At 32.4% G+C, this 15474-nt stretch overlaps 2 protein-coding genes across 9 annotated transcripts in view; one reads left to right on the top strand and one right to left on the bottom strand.

Annotated features, from left to right (window-relative positions):
• Nucleotides 1–9848, bottom strand: part of LOC114173420 (putative disease resistance protein RGA4) — a 69788-nt gene extending 59940 nt beyond the window's left edge. Inside the window, exon 1 of the mRNA XM_028057804.1 lies at nucleotides 6419–9848. Coding sequence (XP_027913605.1) covers nucleotides 6429–9683 — 3255 coding nt within the window. The 5' untranslated portion in view covers nucleotides 9684–9848 and the 3' untranslated portion in view covers nucleotides 6419–6428. The remainder of the gene's footprint in view (nucleotides 1–6418) is intronic.
• On the top strand, nucleotides 1409–4162 carry LOC114173425. Of its 8 annotated transcripts, none has more exons than XM_028057815.1 (5): nucleotides 1409–1531; nucleotides 2407–2568; nucleotides 2669–2962; nucleotides 3311–3992; nucleotides 4028–4162. In XM_028057815.1, exons 2-4 carry the CDS (start codon nucleotides 2428–2430, stop codon nucleotides 3953–3955), a joined length of 1080 nt encoding a protein of 359 aa, XP_027913616.1. In that variant the 5' UTR covers nucleotides 1409–1531; nucleotides 2407–2427; the 3' UTR covers nucleotides 3956–3992; nucleotides 4028–4162. The 8 variants fall into 8 exon arrangements, with proteins under 8 accessions (XP_027913616.1, XP_027913615.1, XP_027913614.1 ...); XM_028057814.1 differs by having other exon boundaries at nucleotides 3311–3997; nucleotides 4033–4162; XM_028057813.1 differs by having other exon boundaries at nucleotides 3311–4162.
• Nucleotides 9849–15474: the final 5626 nt, after the last annotated feature.

Here is a 15474-nt window from a genome sequence, read left to right as displayed (position 1 = left end):
CAAATTTTAAAAATAAAAAATAAAAATAAAGTTAAAATTAAAAAAATAAAGTAACAGGTTTTGATGGTGGGGTCAATCCAATCAAGTCATTTTTAACGATTTAGGATCAAAACAGGTTGAATTAGTCTGTTTTATTATCTTACATATAGTGTACGTATTTATATTCATAAATAAAATATATTGTAATTTTTACTTAATTTATTGATAAATAATAAGTGTTGTTATATATTTATAAATAAAATATATTATAATTTTCTTATTATTTGTCAGTATAAAAAATGACACATATTATTGCATTATTTTAGAAATAGATTATGTTACGATATTGTAATTGATTTATTGATAATAAAAGATAACAAATATTGTCACTGTGATTATGATAAAAATTAGTTATCTTCAAAATATTACAAAAACAATACAGAAGATAACATATATTATTATTGTGATTTTGTGATTATGATAAAAAATTGGTTACCTTCAAAACCCTATATAAACAATCTAAGGGTTTGTTTTTTAATACACTATTATCGCTTTCTCCTCCTTATGATATTAACACTTACATAGAGTTCTTAAGAACTTTTGTGCTATAAAAATTTACTAAGAGGTACATATCCATATTCATATGTATTGTCTATTATTATTATTATTATTATTATTATTATTATTATTATTATTATTATTATTATTATTATTATTATTATTATTATTATTATTATTTTATTTATTTTTATATAATTCGAAAAAATGCATGTTTTATTCTTTATACAAACCCTTTTCTAGTACATTTATTTATTATAAGGAGAATATTGATCAGTGTCTTAAAAATAATCTGAAGGTATAATTAATAATCATTTATTATACTATATTTATGTTTGAAATCTATAATAATTAATTTTATTAATTAAAATAATGTAAATTTTGATCATAATAATTATTAACGTAATTTTATTTTATTTATATGATAAAAATGTTCATAAACATTATATAATAAAGTCTTAAACACATAAATTATTTAATAATTTTATTAACTTTTATTTTATGTGTATCAAATAAATTATAGATTATAGATGTATAATACCTAGGGACATTTTTTTATCTTTTAAATAAATTATGAAAACTACATTAATAATTATTAAATTAAGAATTTATGTTATTTTAATTGTGAAGTTAATTATTTTAGATTTTAATATAAATGTTTATGAAGTTAATGACTATTAATTATACTTAAACCGTGATTTTATTAGGACCCTTATTATAATAACAGATAGAATTTCTTAAAATTAAGTGAGAAATAAGGTAATTAAATAATTGTAAAATGAATTACACTGAAACAACGGATAAAAGTTGATTTAGTTTTTCCTGTGAATTTAATTTCCACGCAGAGATTCCAAATAGTTGAAGGTTGCGGTCGCACGAGGTTCACAAAAAAAATACACTAGTGAAGGCACGTGTCGTTCATCTCTTTAAAACCCGTGTGCTCCCTTCCCACGTGCCTGTGGTAGCCACACGTCTTCGCAGTTCTCTGGTTACGGTATCTTCTTCTTTCTTCTCGTTTTTTCGATTTTCGCTTTCCCGTAGCTTAGTTTCCTTCTCTCTGTTCAATCGTTTGCATTATATATTCGGGGAGGGAAACGGATTCATGCTTTTCGTTAGGGTTTAACTTTATCAATATTTTCACGGTTCGCAATTTCTGCATTTTCCCCGTTCTTTTATAATTGATTGATTGGTACGCACTGGACTGGCCTTAATAATTTTGAATTATGATTATTTATCGGTGTGCATGTGTATGTGTGTTGTGTTGAAGTTTTCAATCGTTGCATGATACTGTAGCTGTAGAATGTCATTGATAACGATGCACTCTACAATTTTTAATTGTAGCACAATTTTATTCGATTTGTGTGGATTTGTCATGCCGTAGCATTTTCCCCTGACGTGAACAGGGAACTATGGGGGATTCTGTTCTGATATATCTGTGTTCATTTTTTACTTTTAGCTTCTTTATGAACAAAAATGTGCTTCATTTTGGTTTGCAAAGCATGCGAGTCTAGTTGTTTGCTCTCACATAGTTTCTCACATTTTTTACTGAGGGCTAGTAGCTTTAGTCTTTATGTTTTCAACACACATGTAAGTTGTTATTTAATTTTGAAGACAATGATTGAGAGATGGATCTATACATTTTCTCCCCTTGATGTTTTTGTTCCCTTGTAATAGATCCATTGATGCTACAAGCATAATTTTCTTGTTTTTTCACATTTACTCCTTTTAGATCTTTCATTTCTGTCTTATATTTCATGACATGTGGATTTATGTGATTGTGACCTTTGTTCCTTGCAAAGTGACGTATATTCTCTCTAATATGATTGGTTTTGATGTCACCTGATTTATGATTTTTTTTCTTCTTTCTAGAAGAAATTGTTTCAGCAAACAATGGACTTCTTTTCAAAGGGAATGAACGGGGATGGATCTGAGTGCCCTTTTGATGTGAATGACATTCAAAGGTGCCCGTTTTTAAGGAACATCAATGAACCTACAAATTTCTCTTTCTTCCAAGCCAAAATCTCCACTCCTGTAAGCCATTCATCTTTGTGTCCTTTCTACCAATCTTGTATCGTAGTTCGTTCATATTTGAGCCAATATGTGAACCTGTTTCTTCATTTTCAATGTTTAGGTGCATGGAGCCAAAGGTCCTATATTTGAAGATGGTCCCAGTTTTAACATGGCATTTAAGCTATTTCATGGGAAGGATGGGGTGGTTCCCCTAACTGACAAAACTGACTTTGACAGTGGCAGTGCAGAAGCTGCTGTTTCTTTGCCTGTTTTCAACCCTTTAGCGGGGAAAGCTGCCACCATTAGTTTGTCAACCTTTGGACCAGGAGGCACATTTAGTTTTGGGAATTTTTCCGAGAAATGGAAGAAGCAGAACAATTCCGAATCATCAAATAAAAAGGAACACTCATCTCAGGTAAACGTTTTATTTTATCTTCTTTTTACATTTCTCGTCTTATTTCACACTCACACACACTTGAAACCATATTTGTTGAAGGAAATCCGTTGTATCGTTTAGCGTTTCATCATGAAGTTAGTTTCTGTTAGGAAAAATGTGATTTTATTATGGGCACAAGATCATCAATGATCGAATTGTCTACCATTTTGATAAATTTACACCCATCTTATTATCAATAACTTTGCTGTCAGTGTTGGCAATCATGATTTTCTTTTCGTGTTGCTTACTAACTCTGTCAACTAGGTTACGTAACATTCAAAACTCGATTTGCATTGAATTTTCTTTCTCTGTCGTGCTTCATTCCAGAAGGGTGATGTATCAAAGCACGAGGCCCTTGGAAACGAATGGTTGGCAAACGGAAATTGCCCAATTGCCAAGTCTTATAGAGCTGTAGGCAACGTTCTACCCCTTGTTGCAACAGCTTTTCGGCCACCAAGTGGAATGAAGCTTAAATGTCCACCAGCAGTTGTTGCCGCAAGGGCTGCCCTTGCCCGAACAGCCCTTGTGAAAACCTTGCGCCCTCAGCCTCTTCCTGCAAAAATGCTTGTTATTGCAGCTTTGGGCATGGCGGTTAACGTGCCCTTTGGCATGTGGAAGGAACATACCGCGAAATTCTCGTTATCTTGGTTTGTGGCCGTGCATGCTGCTGTTCCCTTTATAGCCATGCTTCGGAAATCAGTGGTGATGCCTAAATCAGCTATGGCACTGACCATTATAGCTTCTATCCTTGGGCAAGTTATTGGCTCGAGAGCTGAGCGTATCCGTCTGAAAACAATCACTACTGAGATGGGAAAAGTGAAAACAGAGACAGTATGCAACATGGAAGACTACAGTCCCAGGAAGCTTGGTGATATTAGGGCCAATCACTGCAGTGCTGGAGGAATGGTCCTCAACTCGTCACTTCCTGTGAAGGATACAGGATCATCTTCAACTGCTGGCGTGTGTTATTGACCTGTAAAGATGGGAAATAAATCATTCAAGTTCTATCTTGATCAATGATGATGAACTGATATGTTAATAAAATTGATTAATGTAGATAGATAAGCTTTGTGAACTGTGTATAACATGAACAGAAGTTTAGACATGCAACTACTTTGCATGCAGAAACGTATCTGGACAATTGATCACTGAATTCTGATAAAATATCAGTTTATGTTATCCATATTTTTATATTTTGTTGAAGTGCATTGCAATCGATTGCAATTGCATTTAATGTTTGAAAATTTTTTCATGTTTTGGTTTAATACTTTGACCCTATCTCTCTTTGTTCCAGAAGCGCAAATTTAATACCTTTGGAAATGATTAGGGAAAAGCTTTCTCAGAATCTCCTAATTAAGGGATCTTCATCTGTCATTGCTCGAGCTGCGTCTAACTGGAATTTCCGAATTTCGTGAAAGGTGGTGACGGTGATATGATGTATTCCAACGAATTTGGTCATAATAAAACGTTGTTTTTATGATGGTTCAGATGATTATGATATAATATACTTTGATGTCTGTGAGATTATCATCTACCAATGGTTCAGAATTGGATGGCAGTTAATTTATGTTGAATAGGCTCATATTTCACACCATTTAAAAGAATAAGTTAGAATAAATTTTAAATTTTGTTTCAAATGTAATTTGGTGACTAAATTTTATCATAAAATATTCTGAAACGAATAATTAAAAATGGGTTAAATATACGTATTTTGAAATAGTTCGAAATTAAGGGTAATTATAGGGTTCATCGAACAGATAATAATTTAGATGGTGTAAAACAGGGGTCCAAAACACAGAGGAAGTCTTCATTAGCAATACACCTTATTCTCTTATTAAGTTCTCATGAAAACAAGGTTAGGCTTCACTTTGGATTTCTTAAAACAATATTAGTAACACAATTTTCAATTTTATTTGATGTAAATGGTTAAAATTGTACTAAATAAACTGAAAAGGGAGAATTATTTGTTTTATTGGATGGGAATGAATTAAATTGACAGTTATAAATGTAGTTTATAAACATGCTCATGCAAATAAACTTGTATAATTAAAATAAATATTAATTATCTTATTAAAACGTGTATTTGTTTTAATTTTCAGTATTAATCTTTTAATACATTTCAATTCTATTCTGATTAATATTTATAATTTAGACTTTTCAATCGATGTTTTAAGTTAGTTTGATGTTACTGTATTCTTTTAAACTCGTTTAATATTGGTTACATGTATAAAAGTCAAAGTATCCAATCTAAATTATTTTTAATAAGATTCTTTGAATTTGATATTATATTAAAATTGTTCTTATAAGGAACAGAAACTGGTTTCAATGGAAAAGAAAAACATAGTTTCATGATGAAATGAATTGAATGATTACAGAGCATAATTCATTCTCATATCTTCTAAGGTGAAAATTATCATCATTTATATACATAATTTGATTTAAAATCTTCCGCAAATCACAATATTTGGTTGCGATCTTTGGACGAAAATGGAGACCTGAATAGCGCTTTCTTCTTGGAGCAATTAAAGACACAGTAACTGAAATGGACAGAGCCATTTGTAAATCTGTAACATCATTGAAGGAATTTTGTTTGTGTTGTTATTTGACAGACACACAAGATGGAATAGAACAGGTTTGAATTCCTATCGTTTTCAGCAACAAAATGAACGAAAATACCGAATTTCTTCCATTTTTCAGTATCTGATCAGCTGTTTAGCAGAGACAGGATATGCCCTCTTCACTCTATCCTTTCTACCACCCTTCATTGAAGTGAAGGTGACTTTGGTACACTAGCAAAATGCAAAATTAAATAAGTTATGCATAATAAAATAAATAAATTCATTACATTGTAAAACTAAAAAATAACAGACGGTTAGTTTTCCAGGCTCAAACAGCATCATGTGAATATATATATATTCTTAATGAACAAACATATAATAATTAAAAAAAGATGTCGCAAACCTTATAAAAATAGATTTTTTTTTCTTTTTGTTTTTTCCAGCTTAAAATTATATATCCAAGTGAGTACGTGGACATGGAATAATCACAGTACGTAGGTAGTCATGGAAAAGAAGTGTATAAAAGATAATTTGATGATGCTATAAGTATTTTCTTTTTTTTACTCAAATAAAAATGACCAGAATACATGGCATGTTGAAGCCAAGAGAAAGAAACGTATAGATCATAAAAATTTAAGCACCACAAAACCAAACCAAACATGCGTTAGAGGTATTTTTTAGTTTAAGGTGGTGTTGGCACTGCTGCAAATATATGAAATAATTGCGTAGATAGATTATGATTATCATAAAAGGTAATTTGTGTTGAAGAGGTAATGTTTTTGAAATTACTAACAAAGAATAGATTACGATTCAGTTAAAACCTTAGTTGTTACAAGAAGAGGTAATTTGTGTTGAAATTAAACAATCATTCACTTACCTCAAAATGTTTATTCGCATTTTATATTTGGAATGTGGTTTATGTATTGCCAATCCTTTCCTGTTTCCCTATTGCACCGCTTCTTCAGATAAGGACAGTTGCTTATACTTAAAGAAGACAAGTTGGTGAGGCGTTGAATGCTACTCGGCAGTGACCTCAACTCCTTACAATACCAAATGTCTAATTCTTGAAGGGAAGTGATGTCTCCCAGCCAGTCCGGCAATGAAGTAGACTTGCAATCGGATATATACAAAGAACGTAGGGAGGGGACACGTTGTAAGCCATCTGGTAATGTGGAGAAAATGATTGACACGTGCTGAAGGGCAGTTAGTTGGCTCATATTGTTTGGTAGAGCCACCAGCTCTGGACAACCGCAGATTATCAAACGCTGAAGACATGCCAAATGTCGAACACCTTCAGACAAGGATTTTAATTTCTCACAGCTATAAATACGTAAGATTCGAAGAGAAGTTAGACCTTCCAAGACATGTTCTGGAAAATACTTCAAATCATACCAATCATCAATGTAAAGGACCTCTAATGCATTCAGCATGCCGAGTTTGTCAGGTAGTGTCTTTACTCCTTTAATCGAGACAATATTCAGGGTCTTTAGACAAGGCGTATTCCCCACAACCCTTTCCACATCGTCAATGCTTTCAACATAAAGTTTCTCAACAGAAGGAAGACGTGGGAATTTAAAGTTGGAGACCTTTTTAATTGTTAATTGGGAAAGACGAGGGAGCATCTCTACTCCTTCATCCCTCAACAACCTCTCCAAATTCGGTAAATAATACACACTCAATTCCTCCAACGATGGAAATGCCATCTCCTCCGCACCGTCATACGTCTCACCATCTATGCACTTCACATTTTTCATTCCACTCAGTTCTAGCCTTTTCAGGTGTGGTAGTTTACCAAATGGGGGAAGCTCCTCACAGTTTCCACAGTTCCAGAGCTTAACTTTCACCAAGTCTCTCAAAACTATGGAACTTCTCATCCAACTGGATAGCTGTTTTCCCTCATATCCATTCATCTCAAAACTCTTCAGAGTTGACGGAGGTTCCAGGGCTTCCAGTACTCTCTCCACACTAACATTACTACTTTTTGAATTAGCACTACCATCCCATGACAAGTGCAGGATATTCAACTCCTTCTTACCAATCAGATTTGCTTGTTTAGCATCCCATTCACTGGGGACGTTGTTTAGGCCTCTGATTCTCAGCGCGCCTCCCAGTTTTAAGCTGTGCAACTCTGCTAACCCGCACCCTGGCTTTGAACCCACAACGAAAATGCTGAGTGTTCTTAGATGCCTTAACTTGCTAATATTCGGAGGCATTTCTGCTATTGAAGCACAATCATCAATCAAAACATGTCTTAAATCCTGTAATTGTGTCAAGTTTTTGGGTAGCTCAACATCGGTACAAGATTTCAGTTTCAATATTTGCAATTTCGGCAACCCACAAATTGAATTAAGCACACTTGCCCCCAAACGGCCACGCATACTCAAGTATCTCAAATGTACTAAATCATTCAGTGGAATCCTTGGAAAAGATTTTGTGCATAATGCTCGTACACCATGGTTTGATGGCAACTGACTAAAATTACCATAACCCAGAATAGTCCGCATGGATTCAATTTTCTTGAAAGCAGACATATCGACGGGAACATCATAATTTAACAATCGCAAATGGTGAACTCTAGCAGACAACTCAGTAAATCTCCCTGTCTCAATAACCACACATTCTTCGCCCATAACAAATTGTGCAAGATCATGAAATAGGTCATGCATCTTGAAACTTATAATCATCCCAAACTCATCAAACTTTGCTTCTTGAAAAAATGATCTAGAGTATAATTTTCTCCACACATAATTACCCACATCCTCTACTCCCACACTTCCTTCACATTTAATAAATTCATTAGCCATCCAAAAATGAATTAATTCTTCCTTCACAATTTGAAAGCCTTTGGGAAAGATTGCACAGAAAGAAAAGCATCTCCTCAACGACAACTCCAGATTAAAGTAGCTTAGTTTCAAAACACGCATAATAGCATTTTCCTCACCGGTCATTAAACTACTTTCCTCCCGGATATCCCAAATCTCACTTTCTTTTACATTTTCCCATTGTGTTACCTCATTTTGATGACGCAGAATGCTTCCCAGTGTTTTGATTGCAAGCGGAGAACCAACGCATTTTTTCATTATTTCTTTGCCGATTGCCACAAGCTCTTCTCTCTCTTCTCTGTTTGGTCCAAACGCAAAGCTTTTGAACAATGACCAACTGTCTTCTCCTGACAATTCTTTCAAATGGTGCGCATGATGTGTCTCCATGGTGGAAGCACATTCCTCCAGTCGAGTTGTGACCAAAACGGTAGCTCCTTTTGCTCCCCTTGCACACTGTAACATCCCCTTCAAATGCTTCCATTGTTCTTGGTCTTCATTCCACACATCATCAAGAACAAGTAAATATCTCTTGTTGCACAACACTTCTTCAATCTTTTTCCGCATTGTTTCTAAAGATTGGAAATTGGGGTTTTGTCCAGTGACATATTCTATGATGGATTGCAGAATTTCCTTCATATTGAAATCAACAGAAACATACACCCAAATTGTCAAGTCAAAATGTTTGCATACCCTGTGATCATTGAAGACCTGCTTGGCAAGAGTTGTTTTCCCAAGTCCACCCATACCAACTATGGGATAAATGTTGAGGTCTTCACTGTTACTAGCCTCTTCCAAGAGAAACTTCACAATTTCCTCTCGATCCCGGTCTCTGCCACAGAATATGGGTTCGGTAATGACAGAGGTAGTTTGGCGCCAATCATCATCATCATCCACTACTTGCTTCTCTGTGACACCGACACACAATCCAAGCGAGCGTCTCTCTTCATGAATGACATCAAACCTTTGGGTGATGTCTTTCATCCTCTTTCCAATATGAAAACGAAAGAGAATGTCCTTAGGATGGAGACGGGATAGGCATGAAGTATGACCATCAAGAGAATGCATCTTTGTGGAGTGAATTGAACATTCATCCAAGATATCATCCAGCACATATGCTGCATCTGTGAGTTTCTGCAGCCAATCCTTCACAGCATGGCTTGTTATTTGCTTTCTCTCTGCATCTCTGAGGACAGCACGAATTGCAGTGAGATTGCTGGAAAGCTTTTGAGTCTGTTGGTCAACACCCCAACACGATGAAAGTTGGTCTCGGCCAAGAGATTGCAAGTTTTGAATTACAATTCCCAGCAAAGCCTCGGCCATTTGCAGAAAGGAGAGTTTTTTTGGATGATTCTGGTTGTGGAGAAGGAAGTACGGGGAAGAGTGTTAACAGTAAGTGGAAAACAATTTCAGTGGAAGGATGTTTTGGGGTGATCCGAGAAAATGATCAATTTTCATTAACTACGAGTCATTTAATTGAATTGACAATCGGTGAAATACAGCGCAAAAGTTGTCCTCTTCCTTCCCAAGTGGACCCTCTTAGCTGTTGTTGACGAAGAGTGTTCATAAGATGAGTCAAGTCAAATCAACCATATAATTACACAGCAACTTCGCTCTTTTCCTTTCACCGCACTCCACAAACAAGTCCACTCACTTTTTTACTTTCATTTGCGCTCAAATTTCACAACTTTTTCCACGTTATGTTTATCACTTATGTCGCCAATCTTTTATAAAACCAAAATACAGAATTCGGGAAACTTGTTGTAAAGACCATATGTATATTAAAATTAGGGAAAATGATTTTTCAAATTCATAAATTAGAATATTTACGTATAGGGATACAACCAATTTAAAATATCTCCAACTAACATATTCCTGTACTTGTTTAAAATTTAAAATTCTATTAGATTTGCCATGAAAACCGTAAACTTTAACTCCATATGAGAAGCGTATTAGTAACCATTTGTCTGGCAATTTTATCCATTAATCATTATCATTGAAATAATTTAATTTAACTGTCTTCTGATCATGTTTAAATATTTGGCTCTTGTTTATAATATTGGATCTGTTTGTATGTTGTGCTCTCATGAACCAACTATGAAAAAGGTGTTTTGGGTTGGGTGACATTTTGGCACTCTCTTATGGTCGTTCAGCCATTTTATAAAATTGTGAGTGAAACAGTGAGAGTACAGTGTACCTGAAATCATGAAGAGATGGGTGATGGATCTAGGAGAATTACTGCCACACACAAGATCAACTAGACCTGAATATAATAATACAATATATTAAGATCATTTTCAATCTAAAACATTAAAACATTAAGGTTAAAATATTTTTTGATCTCAATTTTCATCTAAATTAGTCCTAATTTTATTTTTATGTTTAAATAGGTCCCAATTTTTGTCAATTTTGTTTCATTTAGACATTGTTTAAATTATTAACGGTTATGAATAGTGACGGTCATATGTCACTTTGTAATTTTTTTTAATTTTTTTAAATGTCCACGTGTCAATCCAACCGTATACCACGTGTCATGGTAAATATTTTATATTGAATTTGATTCCTATATTTTTTATTTTTGTTCAATTTAGTCCTAATTTTGGTTAAAATTGACCAATTTTGTCTCTGTCAAAGATGAGACCAAATTTAATTTTTATATAAAGATTATAATGATGTGAATTTTAATATATTATATAAAAATATTTATTTAAAAATGTGAATTTTAATATAAAAATTAAATTTGGTTTCAATTTGGAGAAGGACAAAATTAGTTCATGTTAACAAAATTATGACTAAATTGAACAAAAATCACGAATATAGGGATCAAATTGAATATAAAACATTGATTCTGACATGTGTCACGGTGCTGGATTGACACGTGGACATTTAAAAATAATAATAAGAATTAAAAAATAAAAAAAACCACGAAGTGAAATCTGTACGTGGCTCTCATTGTTCATGACCGTTAATGATTTAGATGGTGTTAGCAAAAAATGACCTAATTAAACAAAATTGACAAAAATTAGAATCTATTGAGCACATAAATAAAATTAGGACTGATTTGACAAAACTTGACAAAAATTGAGACAAAAAAATATTTTAACCAGATATTAAAATAATAAATTTACAAATCTTTATTTTTATATGATGTTCTATTTTCTTATTTCTAATAAATTTACAAATCTACATTCTTATGTGATGATCTACTTTCTAATTTCTATCCTGGACCTTACACTAATCATACTTTCAATTATAACCAATAATGTATAAGTTATCTCTATGTGGTGTATTACCGAGAGCTTTTATGAGGGTAGACAATAACGAAGAAGAATTTGTTGTAAGGATTTCAAACTAATTTGATTTTTCTTTAGTTAATGTTGGTTTTATGCAGAATAATCGGGAAAGAGAGCCTCGTGATAAAAAGGGTATAAACTAATTCGAGAGGCAGCGGCGTTTTTATATTTTTTTACTTAAATTTAATGAGAAATATTAATGTAATCTATTATTATATTAAAATTACTCTGTTCGTATTAGAACAATTAAGAAATTAAAGAATATATAAACTATAAACACTATAAAGAAAAATTGTCCATTATCTATAAAAAATTATCCACCAAATTTTTGTCATAAATAATTTTGATTTATTTATGAAAAAATTTTGTAAATAACACTAATATTTATGGATAATAAAAAAATAAATTACATAGGAAAATTTCCTATATAATTTCGTAGATAACACTTATATATAATTATGAACATTGATGTATATTTACTCTAAAGTATATATTATATATGTTGCGATATTTTTTATATGCAGAATTAAAAGTTAATGACAGTCAACAAAGTTAGTAAAAACAGAACCAGTTAAATGAAAATTAGTAAAATATCAGTAAATAAAAACAGTAGAATTCGTTAAAAACAAGAAAGAACAACTAAAAACAATACACCAAAACATGGTCAGTAATAGCAAAACAAGCAAATCAGTAAAGAAAACAAGATGACAATTGCTCACTAACTACTAAACAGTAACAGTGAAAACAAGTAAATCAAAATAGGCTACAACTTTCCAAATTAACTGCAACCAGATCAGTGATTCAAAATATAGACTTTTGTAGAAGGCAGCCCAAGTTTATATTTTCAAATATTCTAATATAGTGTTAAACTCAGCACCAATATATACACTTCATGAAGCAATAAATCATGTAAAAGTTACTAATATCAGTTAAGGCTATACAGAGTAACAGATGATTAATTGAAGAAAGCAGTAATACATTTGTCAACCACATTTATTTAATAATATAAGGGAAAACTGAAATATTTATTTTAAAAAATTATCTAGCTCGGATATTTTCAGACTTACTAGACGAAGTAGAGCGTGATAGTAATGATTTCGATCTGATTTATGGTCCAAAACTCCAAATCTTTTAGAAATCTGTCCAAACTCAAACTTCTCTTCGATTATGCACAAGTGAAATGACTCATTCCTTCATCAGCTATATGATAAAAAATAATTCCTGCGTACTACTCCTGTGGCAGGCTGTATGAGCGAGATGAACGCTGGATCGTGATCTCTGCCATAAACTATAGGTTCTGTTATGTCAGAACTAGTTTTGCGCCAATTATCATCGATTGTTTGCACCTCTGTGACACCGGGTTCTAAATTAAACCTGCTCTTTTCTTCATGAATATCATGAAATCTTTGGGTGATGTCTTTCATCCTCTTGCCAATATTGAAACGAAATAGAATGTCCTTAGGATGGACACAGGCTAGGCATGAAGTATGCTCCGACACGCCTCATAAATGGCGTGTCCCGTGTCCGACACGTATCGGACATCAACACTTGTACGATACTTGTAGGACATACTATGTCTAATCTCAAAGAAATTTTTTCATCTTTAACTTGATTTTGATGATTAAAATAAGGAACAAATCTTATTCTATGACTACTTTTCACATATTGGATATTAGATAAATAGATTGGATTCATTTTTGTGTTAGTTGACAATGTCTTAGGTGACAATTTCAAACTTAATATGTATATACACGACGTGTCCGTGTTATATCTTTTTTTAATTTAGCCGTATTTCCGTGTCCGTGTCCGTGTCATATCCGGACAACATACATAATCAGAATTCACCTTTGTGGAATGAATTGAACATTCATCCAAGATATCATCTAGTACATATGCTGCGTCTGTGAGTTTCTGCAGCCAATCCTTCACTGCATGACTTGTTATTTGTTTTCTCTCAGCATCTTTAAGGACAGCACGGATTGCAGTTAGATTGCTGGAAAGCTTGTGAGACTGTTGGTCAACACCCCAAAAGGATGCAAACTAGTCTTGGACAAAAGATTGGAAGTGTTGAATTACGATTCCCAGCAAAGCCTCGGCCATTTGCAGAAAGGAGAGTTTTTTTGAATGATTCTGGTTGTGGAGAAGGAAGTACGGGGAAGAGTGCTAACAGTAAGTGGAAAAGAATTCCATTAGAAGGATGTTTTGTGGTTATCCGAGAAAATGATCAATTTTCATTAACTACGAGTCATTTAATTGAGAATTGACAATGGGTGGCCATGGCAAGAAATATAGCGCAAAAGTTGTTGTATTCCTTCCCAAGTGGACCCTCTTTGCTGTTGTTGACGAAGAGTGTTCATAAGATGAGTCAAGTCAAATCAACCGTATAATTACAAGCAACTTCGCTCTTTTCCTTTCATTTGCGCTTAAATTTCACAATTTTTATACGACTTTAAGCCTAATTTAATCTCACCAAATCGGACTTGTAAGGTGAAGACTGCACTGATTTATATATATTGTGAATTGACCTTATCTCTAGTCGATGTGGGACTTCCAACACTAACTTCTCTGAAACTTATTTAAAATTTAAAATTGTTTTAGATTTTCCATGAAAACCGTAAAATTTAACTCCATATGAGAAGCGTATTAGTAACAATTTGTCTGGCAATTTTATCCATTAATCATCATTGAAATAATTTAATTTAACTGTCTTCTAATCATGTTTAAATATTCTAGAGATGAACTGTTTTCTAAATAATAAAATCTTTTTGAAATTTCTATTTATATATAAACTTTTTATTATTAAAATAATAATAACATTTTATTATTTAAAACAGTGTCACTCAGATTCTCACGCTTACATTCAGTTTAATCTCGACAAACATAAATATATTAAATAAGTTTAATCAACGAAGACATGTATTAGTTTTAATCTTCATTATCAACACATTTCAAGTCTATTCTAAGTAATATTCATAATTTAGGTGTGGCAATTGATGTCTTAAATTAGTTATATGTTACTGAATTCATTTAAACTTTTTTAATATTAGTTACATATATAAAAATCAAATTATCCGATCTAAATTGTTTTTAATTAGATTCTTTGAATTTGGTATTATATTACAAATTTTCCCATAAGAATGAGAAAGTGATTTGAATAGAAAAGCAAAACCTAGTTTTATAATGAAATGAATTGAGTCCCGTAAATTATTACTAGAAATGAGTTTAATTCATTCCCATAATTCAATTCATAAGATGAAAATTACCTTCCCTTGTATATTTTAATTTAATATTGTTTTAAGTAAAATATGCAATTAATTTCAATATTTAGTTGTATTCTTTGGACAAAAATGGCGACCTGAATGACACTTTCTTCTTGGGCCAATTATAGATCCAGTAACTGAACAGGGAGAAAGCCCATTTATATATATCTGTTACATCCTTTGATAAATTTTGTTCGTTTTTTCACATACACACAAGCTGGAATACAAGAGGCTTGAATTCCTATCGTTTTCAGCAATAAAATGAATGAAAGTATCAAATTTCTTCCTTTTTCACTTTAATATAATAATATTATGATTCTCTTTTTTTATTTTTATTTTTTAGTTTTTGAGGTAGATTAATATGAATTATTAATATACCATTATATTTTTTTTTGAAAAAATCAATTACTCACACTAAATCATATTAAAAATTAAAGAATAAAAATTAAAAAATAAGAATCATTGTATAATTTTCCTCGCTCTATCCCTATTACCACCCGTCATTGAACTACCAAAATGCAAAATTAACAAAAACCATTACATTGTAAAACTAAAAATAAC

This window comes from Vigna unguiculata, chromosome 2 (assembly GCF_004118075.2).
Source record: "Vigna unguiculata cultivar IT97K-499-35 chromosome 2, ASM411807v1, whole genome shotgun sequence".
Lineage (NCBI taxonomy): Eukaryota > Viridiplantae > Streptophyta > Magnoliopsida > Fabales > Fabaceae > Vigna > Vigna unguiculata.
Note: the sequence above shows the minus strand (reverse complement) of the source record. Positions and strands in the feature narration are given on the sequence as shown.

Excerpts from the sequence above, each read along its gene's own strand:
- LOC114173425 (XM_028057815.1), top strand. The coding sequence starts at position 2,428 with ATGGACTTCTTTTCAAAGGGAATGAACGGGGATGGATCTGAGTGCCCT. Across the intron at positions 2,569-2,668 it reads AAGCCAAAATCTCCACTCCT|GTGCATGGAGCCAAAGGTCC; the intron begins GTAAGCCATTCA and ends TTCAATGTTTAG. Across the intron at positions 2,963-3,310 it reads AAAAGGAACACTCATCTCAG|AAGGGTGATGTATCAAAGCA; the intron begins GTAAACGTTTTA and ends GCTTCATTCCAG.